The sequence below is a fragment of the Chanodichthys erythropterus genome, chromosome 3 (genome assembly GCF_024489055.1).
Source record: "Chanodichthys erythropterus isolate Z2021 chromosome 3, ASM2448905v1, whole genome shotgun sequence".
Classification (NCBI taxonomy): Eukaryota; Metazoa; Chordata; class Actinopteri; order Cypriniformes; family Xenocyprididae; genus Chanodichthys; species Chanodichthys erythropterus.
The window spans coordinates 39,675,197-39,695,458 of record NC_090223.1 but is presented as its reverse complement, the minus strand read 5'-3'; the positions used below and the strand labels follow the sequence as shown (position 1 = coordinate 39,695,458).

Here is a 20,262-nt window from a genome sequence, read left to right as displayed (position 1 = left end):
AACCAGCGTTCAAATGACAATGAAGACAGCGGTGTAGAATAAAGGTAAAATATATGAAAAATACAGCATCTTTTTTTAAAAACTAAGCATGAAGATATATTAAAAATATAAAAAATATATATATATATATACATATATATAAAAAAAGTGAACCACCCCTTTAATTTCTTTAATAGGAAAAACTTTCTGACCCCAAACTTACTTTCCCCTAAAAATCTAATTTTCTCCTATTTTAACAATTAAATATCCAATATTGACTGTATTGGCAAATAAACATATCTAAAACATCATCCGATAACCAGTATTTCGAGTATGGGAATCCATAGGTTAGTTACTCGAGATAATGGAAACAATGCACATCATGCAACTAGAAACACTCTTGGCTGCATGATTTAACATGCCACAAGACAGCCCAATGTTTTCATGAGAACTCTGCGAGTACTATCTGGATCACGTAGGCAGGCCAATGCTGTACTTTTTTAAGAGGCTTGGTAGAGAGAGCATGTGTTGTTGATCAGGTCAGTCTGGCCTCCTTCAGCCCCAGCTGGAGTTCATCAGGCTCTGCCTCCCCAGGTGTGGGGATATTGGGAGTCTTTACATAAGCCCCTTAGCGAGTACATGGACGTGGCTGTTTCCAGTACACCAGCTGAATCACCACTGTTACATAACATTTAGGCATTTGTAATTCACACATTCGGATTAGACATGTTTAAGATGTGTAACATAACTATGGAGTGCACGGTCGAGGCGTGACAACCGCTCTGATCGTACCATCCTGCAGCAAACAGAAACAAAGAACCCAGTTTGTATGTAAACAGCCACACAACAATCAGCTGATCTACTTTTTCCTACTCTGTTTGGAAACCTCAACAGACTTCTGCAAAAAAAAAAAAGTGTTGGGTAATTTCACAAGAACATACTGGGCGGCTTAGGATCTTGCTTTGGAGCTAACCGTTTTCTGGAAAGAAGTACAGAGAGGAGGCGTGGAGTATTCCTCCACCAAAGTACTGCAGAAAACGTATCATAAACACAAAACTCTGGCCAGCAATGAGATCACTGCACACAACTCCAAAAACGAAAAACCAAAGGAGTTGAGCAAGAGCACAAAGCTCATCAAACCACAAGGAACCATATGCATCCCATATTGCAATGAGAGTAGTTTATTCAAATTTGGCATCACACGTCAAACGATAAAGGCCTGCACAGGATGCTTCAAAAGGAAGCCAAAAACACAAAGAACCGTACATAACTGGCATCCTTCATCATCTTCAATGTGGTGACATAAGAACTTACAAGAAAAGGTGCATTAAAGGCAGCTGCCTTTAACAATACTTCGCAACCTTAGGCCCCCAAAACCAATGACGAAAGCAAATATTACATCACCAGCGCCTTTCACAAGACCCGGTGGAAGTTAAGTTGAAACTTGCACGCGAAGGGAACTTGCCAATTAGTTCAAGTTGAGCATAACATACCTTTTATAAAAGGTTCTTCTAATTAAAGACCTCTACCAACATGTAGAAACAACTCAAGAGGTCGCAAAGATCTGATCACATGCAATGCCAAAGTTGTTTACTTGTAAGAAAGTACTTCACTTCCTCTTCTCTGTCAGTCATTTCACTGTTACGCCTGACAAACCAGTGAGATTACAATATACAGTATATTTGTTGTGTAGCAAAGTCATTACAAGGGAGGGACACGTCAATCTTGATCATATTAGATGTTTAAGACACAAAACAGGCTAAACTCGCCATCAGATTGTCTTTGACAGGATATGCTGGGACTCTTCACTGCAAATTTTAAAAGCGAGACTCCTCCAACACAACTTCCAAACAAGTTATGAAAATAATGACAGGTCAGCAACTAAAATGCATAATCGTGTATTTACAAATGGCAAAGCACTAAAGCTGCATTATTTGTGTATATTATATATATATATATATATATATATATATATATATATATATATATATATATATATGATCTGAGACGTACAGTCTCTTCAGTGTTTGTTTTATAGTAGGTACACCGAGCACAGCAGGTTCTTGACCATATAATATCTAACAATATGTGGTACATAAAGCATAACTGTCTAGGTTGGACTGTCTGATTCTGTATTATCACTCAAGAAAAGCGTGATGGTGTCACGTAATATTCATAACAATGTGTATTTACATACATTTACGAAGCTAATGTCTATTTAAACTAATCTCCAGTTAGCTGACCACCGATCAAAACAGCAGTGGTCAGTGGGGGTTTTCTGGCTTTCAAGCCATAATGAATAGGACCTTCAAGAGCAGCTGACTGGGGGACACTGGGAATCTGTTTGACGTTTCAAAACAAAATATCATGTGTACCTTTATTAAACTGATAAATAAGACCGACTATCTCAATACATGAAAAATGAACTAAACAATTACTTACCCAAATAAATGTCACCAAAGGATCCAGAGCCGATTTTCCTTCCCAGTCTGTATCGGTTTCCTACTCTCAATTCCATGGCAAATGGCTAAATAAAAAAGCTAGCGATGAAGCTAGCTTTAACGGGAATAATTTAAATGATATATGTTCGGAGTGTTTGATAAAAGAAACGAAAATCCGCTCTTTGTTATCCGTCTATTCTTCTGTCTCTCCCAGCCAGATTCCCCCTGCTAGCTTGCTAATTCCCTTCACAGTAGCTACCCAATTTTCACCAGTCGCTTTCTAACATTCCGAATCGGTAACTATCAAAATATTAGGCTCGTTAAAAAGAGTAGAATGCGAACTTTATGCTCTAGTAATTTTCACCCTGAAAATAGTCAGTTTAAAAAAGGATGAAGTCGGATTCAAAGGACGAGTCCCTTCCTGCTCCGCTGGCCCTGGATCGACCATTGACTGCTCTGTGTATCCACAGCTCGAGCACATCAATCATCCGAGCGCTGCGCTGCGTCACTTCCCCTAGCAACAGCGGGCCACTGGAAATTCTCTCTCGCGCGCTGAGAAAACAAACCGTGCGCTTCTATTGTTGAATTCATTTTGAAACATCCCATAAACATAGCTTCAGTCATGTATTAGGTTTGTTTACTTTAAGTTGTGTGTCGGTTAAAGCGTTATTCTCACTAATAAAAGTGGACGTGCGCAGCCTCGTGTGTGTTAATAAACATATAGGCCTATAATGTATATTTATATGTCATTCCTGAAACGAGCTTCTCTGTTGTAGCCTTTTAATGTTCATTCTTTGTTAGGTATGGGAAATTACAGTTTACATCATGTCTGTTTACTGTGTTCATGATGTTTCAGGAAGACGCCTTGCAAAACCAGTTTTTGAAGTTGAAACTGATGATAAACACAACTGACATCTTATTTTCCTTCAAGTCATATAATAAAAAGAGATAATAGAGCTACTCAGTAGTTGAATACTGTTGAATATTGACTGGGTTTAAAGTGAATTATATCATTGAAGACAAACAGTTCATATAGCAGCTATGAATATCTATTGTTTATTATAATATTTATTTTTGAATATCATTAACCCTCTATGGTACAGAGTTGCCATATGGCAACAGTTAATTTCTACTAATTTTCTTGTTATTCAGAAGAAAAAAAAAACAATATATTGCACTATGCTGAATTAAAATGGTAGGCCTTAAGGTTGCCAATGATGTGCTGTTTTCAATCCCCATGACATTTGAATGTCACTCAAACACTGTCAGCCTCACACCTGTAGAAGTGCTCCAGAAATTGCTCTATTTACCTCATTTCTAAACATCTTTTCTCACGAGTTTTTTTTTTTTTTTTTTTTTTTGCAGCATCTTTGATAAGTCAATGAGAAAGTTTTATTCATCCTCAACTTTGTCTAACATAGTTTTACTGTAAATTGAGAAAATATATGGCAACGCTGTACCACAGTGGAATTGCAGTAATGTATTTCCCCATTGGGATTTTTTATAGATAGTGGCATCAACAATATGATTGCTGTTATTTATTTATTTTGAAGTACACTTCTCTCCAAAAGTTTAGAAACGCCCTAGAAAAGTGGGATTTTGGACAATATTGGCATGAATCCTTTTTAATTTGTGATAATTTTGCACTGATAAGGGACAACACAAACTACAAAAACACATTTTATTGCATAAACAGTTTATACATAGAAAAAAATTAAATTTTCAATTGATCAAAATATCCATGATTAATGATTAGCAGCTATCTGACCTAAACTGGGTTCTGATTGGTTCATTGTATTCTAAACTTAATTGGCGATCAACTGTTGAAGCTATTAAGACCCAAAAATCTTTTACAAACCTGGGCCAAGTTTAAACCAGTAACCAGGCATCACAGCTGGCAAAGGGGCATGTCTGACTTTGACATGTATATATCGCCATTATTATGTAATCAAAATGAAAATTATTATTGCTGGTCTTCAATGATAATGTCAAGTTACTGTAATGTATTTGCACCAAAAAATGATAAGGATTTATGCTGATATCGTCCAAAACCACACTTTGCCAGGGGTGTTTCCAAACTTTTGGAGGGCAGTGTATTTTTTGTAGTATAGTTGTATTTATGTATAAATAACAGAATTATTTCTTCATTTCAGAAAATGAAAATAGCAGTATTTTACGGAAAGGGCAATGGGAAGAGTGCAGAGGAAGCTCTTCCATGTGATGACAGTGAGGATGAGTTAGTCGATTGATATGGATTAAATGATAGGGATCTACTTATTTTTGGTTTGCATGAGTTTCAAGTATATAAATCTATCAATTTCTAAAATAGATGTGCATTTAAATGGAAAAGAAAATCATAATGTTATAGAAAAACTATTTTTTTGACCATTTTCCATTGCAGAGTTGCCATATGGCAACGTTTTACTAAGTATCCTCCAAAAATATTTTTTGATTTGCATAATTGAAGCTATTTCATGTAATAGAAACGTATTTGAAAAAATATTTCATGGTTAGAACATAATGCATACCATAGAGGGTTAACTGCATTCTTCAAACCAAATCTAATTGTCACAAATATTGAAAACTCACATGACATGAAATACACAAGCAAAGCATCATTGTGCAGATGTGTTCTGAAAGTTGCAAAGAAACAAGTAGTTGTGCATGAATACTTTATGATATTTCATAACAAAGAAAGCATACAATCTTTGCATGACATCTTTACTTGATGATTTAAAATTAGCACCTTAATATGACCCAATATGAAGCCTATGTAAGAACAATTACATTTATTTAAATGACAGATTCTATTTAATAGCGGTATTTTAGTTCAAATGTAAGCTTTATGTAATTCATATTTCCTAAAGTGATGTTTCGAGATGCTGTACAATGTGACAAGCTGTCCAAATGTGTTTTTCATAATTACAAAACAACCAATATAAACACACAGTTATGTTTTCTTGGCAGTCAGTCTTGAAAAACAACTTTTCTCAGTATTTTGAGCCCTCTTTCTGAAGCCTGATCATTTTCGAAGATAACGCCCACAGAAGCTGGTGTTGTATTCAGTGGAGTATGATTGGTCAGAGCACAGCCAATGCTCGAGGCTGAATAGGTGAGAGTCACATGACTGAATTACTCAGCTTTCCATTGCATGTGTGCAGTCACGTTGAGAGCAATGCGCCAGGAAAGCCTGTGAACGCCCACTCTAACAGCCAAACCAGATTTCTAAAAGAGCTCTAGCTCCAACACACTGTATTACTGCAGTGATAAACAGCACTTTATAAGAATACAAAAAAACTTCCATAACAAAGAGTGTAGCTACGTGATTAACTGGTATTTTCACCATTGATGTGTCAACACAAAGGTCCTAAAACATGATGAATTGCCTGCTTGTTGATATTGTATTAATAAAAAAGAGAAGTGTCACAATAACAGACAGTCTATATTAATGGACAGCCACAAAAGCAACACCCCTCAACGTGCTTCTTAATATATGATGTATTCATCTCAGTACAAAGAGATTGATTACAGTACAACTGCTCTTAAGACCAAAGTTATGATAGAAAAATACATTGTTTTAAATTGAATGAAAAGGAATAATTTTGCCCCTTTTTTTATAATATCTTATGTACTTTTATATTAACTTCAGTCTTATTTTGCTATTAGTTAATGAACGTGTAGGGCTGCGGTAGAGTTGCAATTTTAGTTCATGTGTATCTCACAAATGAACCTAAAAATTGTGACTGAAGCAGTCAAAGTTGTATTCCTCCCTACTTATTTTGCATAAGTAAATGTTTGTTGCAGGACTTACCGCCTTACGAAAATTAACCATGGCTTTCTAATAGTAAAACCATGTTTTTTTGGCATATTGACTACCATTTGTATAACCACAGCAAAACCATATTAAACTATGGTTTCTGCAGCAAAACCATGGTTAATCGTGGTTACCATGGAATAACGTTTTAATGTAAATAACAAATTAACGTAATGTTTTTTTTTTTTTTTTTTATTTGTAGTAAAACCATGGTTATTTTTCATTAAGGAAGGTGTTTAGCTGTTTTTGCAGCCATACATTTTCATTTCATTTAATCTTCGGAACACAAATGAAGATATTTTAGTTGAAATCTGAGGGCTCAGTGAGGCCTCTATAGGGAGCAATGACACTTCCTCTCTCAAGATCCATTAATGTACTAAAAACATATTTAAATCAGTTCATGTGAGTACAGTAATATTAATATTATAAAGCGAAGAGAATATTTTTGGTGCACCAAAAAAAAACAAAATAACGACTTATATAGTAATGCCGATTTCAAAACACTGCTTCAGGAAGCATCGGATCATAAATGAATCAGTGTATCGAATCTGCTGTTGATGATTCGATACGCTGATTCATGACGGTCCGAAGCTTCCTGAAGCAGTGTTTGGAAATCGGCCATCACTAAATAAGTCGTTATTTTGTTTTTTGCTGCACCAAAAATATTCTCGTCGCTTTATAATATTAATATTGAACCACTGTACTCACATAAACCGAGTACATTTTTAGTACATTAATGGATCTTGAGAGAGTAAATGTCATTGCTGGCTATGCAGGCCTCACGGAGCCATCGGATTTCAACTAAAATATCTTCATTTGGTTTCCGAAGATTAATGAAGGTCTTACTGGTGTGGGGTCCGTGTACGTTTTGATAGTTTGTTTTCCAATTTGAAATGAAATAAGCAGAAACGAGAAAAAGGTCGTTTCCCATTTTTTCGTTTGTTAAAAAAACGGAAAAACGAGATTTTGACTCGATTTTCGTTTTTTCGGGTCACGGATAGAAAATGGAAACACGACTTCAAAACTCGTTTTCCACATGTGGGCGGTCATTACACGCCCCTTTCAGCCGATTGGTCAATCAAATCTGAGCCGGTGATGTCATCTTCAGTTCGTTCAACAAAATAATAGTCCTCTGCCGCTATATCAGTAGATGTCATAAAAATTTCACAGAAATATTTATTTCAGAAATGTTAATCAGCACACAGACTGTTGTAATGCTGTTTGTAGTTTAATATGCATAGTGAAACTACCCACACAGAGGAGCGGATGAAAAGCACAGATTTAAAAAAAAAAAAAAAAAAAAAAAAAAAAAAATACAGTTTTTATTTTATTCTATTTTGAATAAATAGAATAAATCACAATAAATAAGTAGTGTAAGCAATTTTGAAAAACGAACAATAGCTCATCTCTCTTTATTTATTTATTTATTTTATAGCCTAACATTGCCTGCTGAATATAGGCTAATGTTAATAACCCTTTGGTTAAAAGATTGAGGGAATACATTGTAAAGATCAAACATTAAAGATCAAAATTACAGCTACATAGCTATTTTAGTTATGGCAAAAATAATTTATAAATGTTAAACCAAAACGAATTAATTTAAAGCTGAACTGAAACAGAAACCGGCATTAACTACCTCTCTAATTTGACACAAATCCAAATGTTTCAATATTCACGATTTGGAGGCTAAACTATATTTATTATTTAAACGCTTTTATTGTAGCCTAGACAGACTACTTAAAATGAGCAGTATAACTTTTTATATATTTGGTTGAATGTATGTTATTTTGACAGTTAACAGGCTGTGATGTCAAGTTACTAAAACTGATGTTGTGCGCGTGAGGCGCCGACACATTCACTTGAATTTTCTTATAAAAGCGGAAACAACTTAAAATACTTAGACATTTATGGTCAAATATATGTAACACCATTCGAATCTGTGAAGGGTTAAATAGGCCTATTATTTTGTACACTCACAATAAAAACAAAACATTGCTCGTAAAATAAACAAAGAAATGTTCTGCCGTCTTGGTTTCCTTTCTGTGAACTTCTCAAAAATGAACCGACACTCATATTGTAGCATTTTTTCCCCTTTCATTTTGGTAATATGTTAATTACTTAAGTGAAATAAATTTCGCGCATAGACATAGGCTATTTAGGCTATTCCTTTTATATAATTGAATCCTTTGTTCTCCGTTCACAGAAGCGCTGCAGGTGCGTGATGATGATGAATCCTCACGTTCTGTTGTTTATTCTGCTATTTGTTCATGTATGCTAAAACTAAACCCTTGGGATTTTTTTAATGATTCACAGACATTTATCAATTCTAATTTCGTTTAATTCTAATTTAATATAGGCTAATCTTGTCGGTTAATGAAACGATGATCGCATCAGTTGAAAGTCAGGGGGAAAAAACAGAAATTATATTGACAAGGCAACAATAATTTTCGTTTAGTTTAAGTTTTTCAAAACATCCACAGAACTGCTGCTGCATACAGTAAATTTTCCCGCTGTTTAAGCCACGAATATTTGCAAAATAAAATAATTACAAAGATGATAAAAGATAATAAAATAATTACAACGATAATAAAAGTTCTCTGTTTAATATACGAGAGTTTTTGTTATGCTGTTGTCCACTAAAGCAATTGACGCAGAATCGCCAATAGCCGTTAAGTCGAAATTGAAAGTAAAATGTTCAGGGCCATTTATAGCTAATTCATTCAAAAGCGAAGGAAAGACAGAAAAAGTGAGGATAGCAAGTAAACTGTGACATATAATAATGTTCACTGTGTTTAATTTAAGAGATAAAATCTGTATGGCCATTTATAAGCCAAGGAAAACTAAAAAGCCCCCCGATGGTGATACCGTTATTAGGTGTTGCCACCTAGTGGATAGCCTATTTTCTAATATGACTGCATAGTCTACTGCAAGGAATGCGTCTGCTAAATGATTGAATTTAAATGTATAAAATGTAAACAAAACATTAAAATAAGAAAAAAAAAAAAAAAGAGTGCAGTAGCCACTGATCTATAATAGAGAATAGTCTATCATTATAGCCTATTGATCGGTGGTAGTAGCCCAAAGGATGTCATGTGCTTGGTAACAGATGTAGAGGCATTTTTTTACATTTTAAAAACACAATGACAGCTTAAAAACAGACTTAATTAAATTTACTGTAGTTTTTTTTTTTTTTTTTTTTTACTTTTTTTTATCTGTGCAAACATATTTCTGTGAAATACGTGTTAGGTTGCACAGAAGAAAGCCGATTTATGACATTACTGATATAGCGGCAGAGGACTATTATTTTGTTGAACGAACTGAAGATGACGTCACTGGCTCAGATTTGATAGACCAATCAGCTGAAAGGGGCGTGTAATGACCGCCCACATGTGGAAAACGAGTTTTTAAGTCGTGTTTCCGTTTTCTATCCGTGACTCGAAAAAAACGAAAATCGAGTCAAAATCTCGTTTTTCCGTTTTTTTTTTAACAAACGAAAAAACGGGAAACGACCGTTTTCTCGTTTCTGCTTATTTCATTTCAAATTGGAAAACAAACTATCAAAACGTACACGGACCGTGTGGACATGAGAGTGAGTTATAAATGACATTATTTTCATTTTTGGGTGAACTAACCCTTTAAATAACTAATGGTGAATTCATGTCAAATTAAAATAAAATATAAAACAACAAACCAAACTCAACATTCAGCTTTCAAAGGAAAACACACTGGACATGGAGCGTATCCCTGTAATATTATTTGGTTTACATTGACATCTAGTGGTCGATTATGGTGCAGACCTAAATGTATTATTTCACTGACATCTTTAAATAATAGTAGAATGAAAAAAAAAACAAAAACGAAAAAAAAAAAAAACTGATTTTAAGGTTTTACATTCTTGACTGCCTTACTGAATCCCTCTCCATTAACCTCTGAATCCCTCTCCATCAAATTATGGATATGCCGTATATACGAACACGATCATATACAAAAAATGTGTCTATACATTAGAAAGGTGACATGACTGATTTTTACATTTCAACGAAAAAAAAAAATATTTACAATCCACAACAAGCTACGTAATTCGTGTTTATATTGTGCACGGAATAAAACGACAAGTGTATTGTTTCCTCACGGATGTATTTCAGCGCGACACACACAGCAGTTCATGTGCCGCACAGAGCTGCTGTCTGTAGCTGGATCATAAGCTACTGTAAGTATTCTCTCTCATCAGGCTTTTTAAAACAATGACAACTAACGACAGGTAGTAGTTAACATCATCTCTGGCAATGAGTTTGCCTTTCATACGCATTATCTTCAGATGCATAGCACAAATCATTTGGTGGTCTCAGTCTCTTAGTTTCTTCTGCTGAAACACATTTCAAAATGTTAGTAAAGAAAGCATTGACAGGTCCTCTAATACTATTGTGTTATGTTAATGTTCTTTCAGGTCGTACAGTTAAGCTAATTGCTATGCTAATAAAGATATGCAAGTGAATAACATCCATATCTGTTATCTAATGTTTTAATGTAGTCATTATGATTGCATCCCATGAAGGCAGCATGGCGAAACCCCGTGGGTTCGAGTTCTGGAGGAGCACTCTGAAGGGCGCGCGCTACGTGGTCGCGCCTATGGTGGACCAGAGCGAGCTCGCGTGGAGGCTGCTGAGCCGCAGACATGGCGCAGAGCTCTGCTACACGCCCATGCTGCACGCTCAGGTCTTTGTCAGAGATGCCAACTACCGCCGCGAGAACCTCTACAACGACGTCAGCCAGGAGGACCGACCCCTCATCACACAGGTGGGTCTCTGTCCTGTTTGGCATGAGTGAACATCATCCTCAATGAGGTTACAGAGAGGATTGTGTTCATATGGTTTGTGAATTATTCACTAGAGTATCACTTTTGTGTCGGTGTCTCCATACAGTTCTGTGCCAATGATCCTGAGGTGTTTATCCAGGCGGCTCTACTTGCCCAGGATTACTGTGATGCCATCGATCTGAATCTGGGTTGCCCTCAGATGATTGCAAAAAGAGGTACCAAAACTCAGCTGACAACTCATTTCTGTTGTATGCATGCAAGATATGCACTGTCTTTCAAAAGTTTTTTTTTTTAAACAAGAACTTTGATCAAATGTGACAATGAAGACATTTAGGATGAATTCAGGTTGGTTGAGATGACTGGGCAAAAGTGTCCCAATCAACCTGAATTCACCCCTATGTGTTGCAAAAGATTTCTATTTCAAATCAGTCTTTAGGTTTATCAAAGAATCCTGAAAGAAATGCATCATCATAACATTAAGCAGGCACTGTTTTCAACATTGATAATAATAATAATAAATGTTTATTGAGCATCAAATAATCATATTAGAATGATTTCTGAAGGATCATGTGACACTGAAGACTGGAGTAATGATTCTGAAAATTCAGCTTTGATCACAGGAATAAGTTACATTTTAAAATGCATCCAAATAGAAAATTTTAAATATATTTCACAATATTACTGTTTTACCTGCTGCTGCTGATGATATTTGTTTGTCCCCTAAGGGAAATTTGTTTTGGGCAATGTATATGAACCTGCAAAACAAGAAACGCATCAATAGCATTAAAGCTGCAGTCCGTAACTTTTTTTGGTTAAAAATGATCCAAAATCATTTTTTGAGCAAGTACATAACCAGCCAGTGTTCAAAACTATCCCCTTACCTTAGCCTGATTCACAACAGTAAGCTTGTAATAATGTTTTATAATAAGAGCGGTACTGGTGGATTTCCCTGGGAAATTTGAGCATGCAGAGGTTCGTCTTTGCGTCATTACATCACATCTGTAAACAGAAAGGAAGGAGTCCCTGCATATAGGATGCTGCTGGTAGCCGATCATTCATAGTCTTTTCTCACAGCAGCTGCAATAATTAAACTTATCATTTTGACTGACAGCAAACATTAGATTCATCCGCGCTCAGGAGTCGTGCCGATGCACAACCCACATAAAGATAATAATTGCACAAATAATTGCAATTGCAGGTTTCAAACAGAGATGGCGACTAAAAGGCAAATCTTATGGACAGCAGCTTTAACAATCACACAGTCATGTTCTTCACACTAGTAGAGTTCAAGAGTTTTAAAGCCAAATGAACAAAAGAATTCTTATAGCGGTTGTATCTGGACCTTGGGTTGTGGAAACGTTGACCAGATGGGAGTAGTCTGAATTCTGGATATAGCACAGGAGAATGGTCCAAGTCATTTTACTTGCCTTATTGATCAAATAAATGCAGCGTTGTCGAGGTTAAAGGGTTAGTTCACCCAAAAATGAAAATTCTGTCATTAATTACTCACCCTCATGTTGTACTACACCTGTAAGATCTTCATTCATCTTTAGAACACAAATTAGGATATTTCTGATTAAATCCAAGAGGTTTTTTATCTCCCATAGAAAGCAACGAAATTACCACATTCAAGGTCAGAAAACTTGTAAAGATATCGTTAAAACGGTTGACATGACTGCAGTGGTTCAACCTTAATTTTATGAAGTGACGAGAATACTTTTTGTTCAAATAAACAAAACAAAAATAACGACTTAATTCAACAATATCTTCTCTTCTGTGTCATTTTCCTACGCTGTTTACATCCAGCACTTCCAGGTTCGACATCTCGTCTTTCATAACATTAAGGTTGAACCACTGTAATCACGTTGACCATTTTAACAATGTCTTTAGTACCTTTCTGGACCTTGAATGTGGTAATTACGTGTGGTTCAGAAACCTCTCAGATTTCATCTCAGATCAAAAATATCTTAATTTGTGTTCTGAAGAAGAATGAAGGTCTTACAGGTGTGGAACGACATGAGGGTGAGTAATAAATGACAGAATTTATTTTTGGGTGAACTAACCCAAAAATTTCTTTCAAAAACATTAATAACCCCAAACCTTTGAATGGTAGTTTTTCATCATGAAATGATCCTGACAGTATTTGCTTAAGGAACAAATTTCATTTGTTTACTAAATTTTAGCAGAATGCATCCCTGTAATTAATCATTTAATGTTTTTGAATCTCTCCTAGGCCATTATGGCGTGTTTCTTCAAGATGAGTGGGACCTTCTTGAGAAAATGAGTAAGTTGTTTCATTTTAATAACTCAGTGCAAATGCGAATCATGTAGGGAATGTGTATCTTATTTGGGTGCTGTTGTTTACAGTTAAATTGGCTGATGAAAAACTCTCTGTGCCCATTACTTGCAAAATCCGGGTCTTCCCAGAGATCGAGAAAACAGTGAAGTATGCAAAAATGCTGGAAAAGGCTGGATGCCAGGTAAAGTGTTCCATATAGCAGATACTTTTATCTAAAGTGATTCCTAGAAGGGTAGTGCATATGGAGTAACCTGGAATTACATGCCTTTCTGAGGAGCCCACTGGCGGATGGGGATCTCTTGGGTCTCTCTAACCTGGAATTGATCAGTCAACATGTGTTACCAGCTGTAACCACAACATTACCAAAAATCTCAATGTAATGCCATTCATATTTTCTTGAACCCGCTGCTGATGGTTTGGTATCTATTTTTTGACAGCTCCTCACAGTTCATGGGAGAACCAAAGATCAGAAAGGGGCTTCAACAGGCATCGCAAGCTGGAAGCATATCAAAGCTGTACGGTAAGGGATACAACACTTGCTGCTGGCGCTAACTATTCTTAGTGTTTTGTCCTGATGATTAGCTTTTATTATACTCCTGAAGGGAGGCTGTAAACATTCCTGTTTTCGCCAACGGAAACATCCAGCACCTGAGTGATGTTCAGCGCTGCATGGAGGACACTGGAGTACAAGGTGTCATGAGTGCAGGTAATACAAAGAGAAGATTCATAAACGTACTTGTACAGAAAGACTCCAGGGTATCCGCAGGGCATTAAAAAGCATTAAAAGTCATTAAATGGATTTTGCGAAAATTAAGGCCTTGAATGGCATTAAAAAACATTAAATTTGATTCCTATAGGCATTAACTTTTTTAGATAGTTTCGAAAGAAAATAATACCAGTTTATATTGAATATAGCCTTCATAATTAATAACTTTGATTTGCTGTCGCAAAATATGTACATTGGTGTGATACGCACACGGAACCAGTTTGGTAATTGACTCCGGCCGGTGCAAAATTGCCGTAACGGCGTTTTGGACAGCGGCGGGCTGGGACCTGCATCATTGTTGCCAATTTAGTATCTTTTCAGGCCCCTTTTGCGACTTTTTTTCCAAGAAAGTGCATTGTGACGAATATACTTGTTAACCTGATCTAGCTTCCGAGACCCCCCGGTACTGCTTGAGCGTAAGATCTTGTTTTCCTGTCGCAGGCGTACCTGCGTCTGCTCTGTTCAGTGAGTGGCTGAGAGGAGCAGCGCATTCAGTTGAGGATGTCAGAGAACAAATAAAATAGACACTATTGCTTCTAACCTGAGTGATAATTTTACGAGTACATATTGCCAAAATCACAGCAAATGTCTTTATCTTATGTGTATGGTGATTTTGTCAGACAACGTCTCGATTTATAAATCAGGATTTTAGCACTGGTTTAACATGTCAGGGCTCGACACTAACACTTGTCAATTAGTCTGGGATAAGTGTATTTTTTGAAGGGGCAAGTGAAAGAGAATTTTACTTGCCCGGCCAGACAAGGACCTGGTTAAAACGTCAAAAAAAAAAGCGAGTGACTGATTTTATTACATTTAGTTTAAGTGGCGATCCATAGTAAATAATAATAGGCTGTATAATGTAGGCTACTGATTATAACAAGGTTGCGCTGTTGAGGCTCAAAATAGTTTCAAACAAATATCACAGCAGAACCATAGCGCAACACTCAGCCTTGTTTTCATTACTAACTGATTAAGCGTTTTGAATAAATTGGTTGAGTCAAAGATTCAATGACCCATTTATAAACAACTGACTCATTCTTGAATGAATCAGCCATTGGAATAAATCGTTTAAATTAATGACTCACTTATTAAGATGGTTACTTGACGCCACCTACTCATTTCCCCCCCACATTTCTTACAATCCCATAACATTATTTAATGCAGTTGTAATTTTTTATTGTAAATTTGTAAATTATTTAATTTGATTGGTAACAGACCCCTTAGTGTCTTATTCTAATTAAATTTATTGATCAAATTTAAGAATTTAAAATGAAAGATGAATCATACATTTTACATGAATCGTACAAGAATCGTACAAGTGAATGAAAAGGCTTAATGTCGAGCCCTGTATGTAGTCTTAATGGGCAGCGTTTCAGTCACCATTTCATATTGTCTGGCAAAAAAACAGAAAAATACATAGATGAAACAGTTTTATTGGGATTTTGGCTGTATTAAAATATATAATGTGAGCAAAAAGGGTAGCACCAGAGAAGCAAACAAATGTAAAGGGCTGACACTTGACAGAATGTGAATGCAACAATGACATGATGAATATTCTAATTGCATTATGACGTTATCTATCAACATTTAGCGATATATATATTAATATATATATATATATATATATATATATATATATATATATATATATATATATATATATATATATATATATATATATATATATAATATATATATATATATGTGGCATTAAAAAGCATTACATTAGATTTGATGAAACCTGTAGAAACCCTGGACTCATACTTTTATATTTTATATTATTTTACATTCACAGAAGGGAATCTCCACAATCCTGCCCTGTTTGAAGGCCGTAGTCCACCTGTGTGGGAGATGGCTGAGGAGTACCTGGATGTTGTGGAGAAGCATCCACCCTGCAGTCTGTCATACATCCGTGCCCACATCTTCAAACTATGGCACCACACGTACGTTCCTTCACATTTGACTTTTGACACCGATATTATGCTGTGGCTTGAGATTTTCGTCTTTTAAAATGGAGAGAGCTCATTAAATACACTACCGTTCAAATGTTTTATTAAGCAAGGTTGCATTAAAATGATCAAAAGTGACCTTAAACAAAAGTTACAAAAGTTTTCTATTAAATAATGCTGTTCTTTTTATTCATCAAATATCCTGAAAAAAGTGTCCGTTTCAGAAAAATATTAAGCAGCACAACTATTTTCAATTTTGATAAAAATGTTTCTTGAGCATCAAATCATCATATTAGAATGATTTCTGAAGAATCATGTGACACTGAAGACTGGAGTAATGATGCTGAAAATTTAGCTTCACTGAAACAAACGAGTTATTAGCGGTCAAAGCACCAAAGTTGCTGGAACCCTATTGTGTTTGTAATGTTGTTTTTCTTCTTCCTCCTCATTTTTCTGCCATAAAAGTGTATGGGCACATATAGAAATCCATTTTAAGAATAAAAGGCGCCTTAAGATAAATGCTTCAGATAAAAATAAGGTTTTTAGCTGCAAATTATATCTTCTCGTTGATTTGTAATTGTCCTGTGACAATCCCATGACATACAATTCATCTAAATTTAATTGGTGAATATGAGTCCACACATATTATGGTCAAACCTTAACATTCAGTGAAGATTCAAGATGGATTTTGCTATAAAAACCACATTAGATACATGTCAGTTGAATATCCACATGGGCCATTAGTGCTTGGACCTCAATGATTGCTGCTGTATTTTTAAATTGTAATAATATTTCACAATCACTGTTTCAACTATATTTTTGATCATATAAATGCAGCCTTGATGTGAGCATAAAAGAGTTCTTTCAAAAACATTTAAAAAAAATCTAACTGACCCCAAACGGGTGGTCACTTCTGTAATAAGAAGTATGTATTTGTTTACATCAGCCTACAGATACATCAAGACCTGAGGGAGGATTTAGCCAAAGCGAAGAACGTAGCTGGGATTGTGGAGGTCAACAGACAACTGAAACAACGTTGCCAGGTAAAGGAACATTGTTGATCAGTTTTAGTCTACCTTTATTCCAAGACAGAAAGATTTACATTAGGCTTAAGCAAGATGACTTATTGCTTTTTACTGTTAAGGAGGAGATGGCTAAAGATGAATCGGAATGGAATCAGACTGGACTTCCCTTTCCTCACTGGATCTGTCAACCCTACGTCAGACCACCGTGAGCATGTGTTTTCTGATCTTGTGTGACACCATCATAGTCATAGTACTTCTGTGTGTTCTCAGAAAAGTATAATATTAATCATAACTGTCACTGAATGGCCCAAGGTTCAAGGACATGACTTTCTGTCCATGATGGGCATAAAGTAGTTTGAATATAGCAGTGCATATGCTGGAACTTGGTATATTTTGCAGGCCCAAGGATCCAAACACTGAAAATGGGCAGAAAGCACTGGAAATGAAAGCTGTGAGTGTGAAGAGGGCACTGGAGGACAGTGATGGAACCAATGACTCACTCTCCAAGAACAAGCAGAAGAAGAAAGCCCGTAACCCCCATAAGAACTTCTGTCCAGAACTGAAACGTAAGACCAAACCTTTTCGCAATATTTTCTAAAGTCTGTAAACCTGATTGGGCCTTTAAGTGACATTGATAGCGCAGTGCACATTATCGTAACTTACTAATGATTTCTTTTTCTACTTTTTTTTTTCGGAAAGAAGTCTTTTATGCTCACCAAGGCTGTATTTGTTTGATTATAAATACAGAAAAACAGTAATATTGTAAACTATTACTATTATTCCTGTGATGCCAAGCTGAATTTTGATGATCCTTCAGAAATCATTCTAATATTATCATTTGCTGCTCAAGAAACATTTCCTATTGATACATACATTTTTTTCAGCTGTTCAAAAGAACAGCGTTTATTTTATTGTAACATTGTCTTCACTGTCATGTTTGATGAATTGAATTTCGTTCAAATATAAAAATACTGACTCCAAACTTTTGAATGGTAGTATATTATGACTTAGATATCAGCTAACATTTTTTTTTTTGATTGTCAAATAACATGCCTTCGCTTCCTTGTCTTTGTTCTGCAGCAAAATACATCAAGTGTGAGCAATGTGGCAACCCTAAAGTAAGACTTTTGATTATCTTTAAACTGTTATTTTAAGTTTTAGTGTACTCATTTTCAAAGTGTTTACAGAAACATTTCATGTGCTTTTTAAAAAATCTTAAAATCACAAATTTACACCAGGGGAATTTATTTCGCTCCTTCAACAGGGGAATAAATGTGTCTTCAACTTGTGTCGTGGCTGCTGCAAGAGGAAAGCTTTCAAGGAAGTGGCTGATTGTCCTGGTTAGTATATCAACCAGTTGTTTCACTGTGCATCAACCACAAAATGACTTGTGAAGCTACTGCAAGTATTACTGATCAAGTTGCTCATTGCACAACTATGAAATTAAGTTAGTTTTGAGATGTTTAGTGATTTAACACTATAAAAAATGGGACATTGTTTTAACTTGCTAAAATATAATTGTGTAAATATTGAGTCTAATACTTAATGTAACTTTCTCGTAAAACTAATTTTAACTTTAAATGTTTAAAATGAATTTTTATGATATAGTACAATCTAGGTAAGTTCTTCCACTTCTACAAGACTAACTTTGTGTCCATTGTTGGGTTTCAGGCCATGGATTGAGATTCAAAACCAAGGCTTTGAGACAGTGTAACTCCGATACAGGTGGTGGGCTGACAAACAGGAAACCCAACAGTCAGACTGTTTCCACTGCAGTCCATGATCCAGGCCATTCCCCTGACCTAAAGGAGGCTTGTCCTGGATATGGGCAACAGTGACATCTGAAGACTCATTGTACTGATTTACCACTTACCATTGGGAAGCTGCTGCACTGAATTGGAAGCTCAAGACTGCAGTTGTGGCCAAACCTGGTTATTCTCTCTTAATATATAATTTGAATCGTTTTTGCACTGATGGAATTGTGGATTTAGATGACACCAAATTAATTTAACATTCAAAGAAACGGACATAGAAAAAAAAAAAATTAAGTTCAAGGTACATCTGCTGTTGAGGCATCTTCAGTGCTGCTGTTACTTATGCTAATCAGTCTCTTTAATGATGCACCACTTTCCGGACTGCTGCTGGGTGAATAGATCCATATTCTTATAATGAGACTGCTTATTAGAATAGTGTGTTTTGATGATCACTGGGAACGTGATGTATGAAGCAGCCACTCTGAACGCACAATCCTATACTGCTACCTGCTCAGCCAAGATAGAAGATCTGGCCTTTTATCTCGGGACATTTTGTGGAAATACACTGATGGGCATCTTCATGCAAACATTATTTGAACTTTGCATTTTTACTTAATTTATTGTCTTCCGAAATTAAAGATTCAACAAATTTGTATGTTGCAACAAAGAATCAACAACTTTTAATGCGTTTTTATATTTTTTGGAGCATGTATATAAACTCACTTTTACTCCGAGAACTACTTTGCTTTTCTGCCGTGATCATGTATGCTCACACATTTTGACATTCATTTTAGAGGTGAGGACAGTTACACTACAAATTCTCATTCAGATACCTTACCCTATTTGCTATCATTGTGTTGCCATCTTATTCTCTGGTAGTATTTCAAGAAAGTATGCAGTTCTAATACAACTTCAGTTCAACATAATGACATTTTCTCTTTTTATTATAGCCAAACAAAATGCTTATTTTTCCACAAAGTACTTCAGAACTCAACCCAGTGCCTTATCCTAAAGAATGTGGGTCAGTTCCTTGAATGAAACCCATACTGTCCATAAATGTAAATGTGTTTACAGAGCTGTGGTTATTCTGTGTGGATGGAGGGTTTTTTTGCTTATCAGTTTCTTAAAAGTATTGTTCAAACGGTTTGGAAATTTGTCAAATAAATTTTGAAGTTATAAAAATATGTAGTTGCCCTTCTCCCTTTCTAATATGACCCAAAAAAAATGTTTCTGTGTATAATTTATTCAAGGCCATAAAACCAAGTAAAGTCTTTGTTTAATGTCACTGACCAGCTCCTGATGATTCTCTGGAGTAACGCAATAAGAGATTTTATTAAATGTTATTAAAACAGATGAGGCTGAAATCTAAAGAGTGTAAAAGTCAGCGTAATTGCAATTCTATCTGCAACACCAGCACCT

The 20,262-nt window shown here is 35.6% G+C and overlaps 2 protein-coding genes across 6 annotated transcripts in view; one reads left to right on the top strand and one right to left on the bottom strand.

Moving 5' to 3' along the window:
* csnk1da (casein kinase 1, delta a) overlaps positions 1-2,889 on the bottom strand; it is a 31,185-nt gene extending 28,296 nt beyond the window's left edge. For both annotated transcript variants that reach the window (XM_067382230.1, XM_067382229.1), the window contains exon 1: positions 2,422-2,889. In XM_067382230.1, the coding sequence (XP_067238331.1) occupies positions 2,422-2,497 (76 nt within the window). In that variant the 5' untranslated portion in view covers positions 2,498-2,889. The remainder of the gene's footprint in view (positions 1-2,421) is intronic.
* dus1l (dihydrouridine synthase 1-like (S. cerevisiae)) lies at positions 1,485-20,259 on the top strand. Of its 4 annotated transcripts, XM_067382222.1 has the most exons (15): positions 9,641-9,823; positions 10,380-10,444; positions 10,790-11,031; positions 11,157-11,265; positions 13,284-13,334; positions 13,418-13,530; positions 13,787-13,869; positions 13,952-14,055; positions 15,911-16,058; positions 17,011-17,107; positions 17,209-17,294; positions 17,489-17,655; positions 18,170-18,207; positions 18,354-18,429; positions 18,761-20,259. In XM_067382222.1, the coding sequence occupies exons 3-15, from the start codon at positions 10,795-10,797 to the stop codon at positions 18,925-18,927; spliced, it is 1,476 nt and encodes a 491-aa protein (XP_067238323.1). In that variant the 5' UTR covers positions 9,641-9,823; positions 10,380-10,444; positions 10,790-10,794; the 3' UTR covers positions 18,928-20,259. The 4 variants fall into 4 exon arrangements, with proteins under 4 accessions (XP_067238322.1, XP_067238323.1, XP_067238324.1 ...); XM_067382221.1 differs by lacking the exons at positions 9,641-9,823; positions 10,380-10,444 and adding an exon at positions 1,485-1,852; XM_067382223.1 differs by lacking the exon at positions 10,380-10,444.
* The last annotated feature ends 3 nt before the right edge of the window (positions 20,260-20,262 follow it).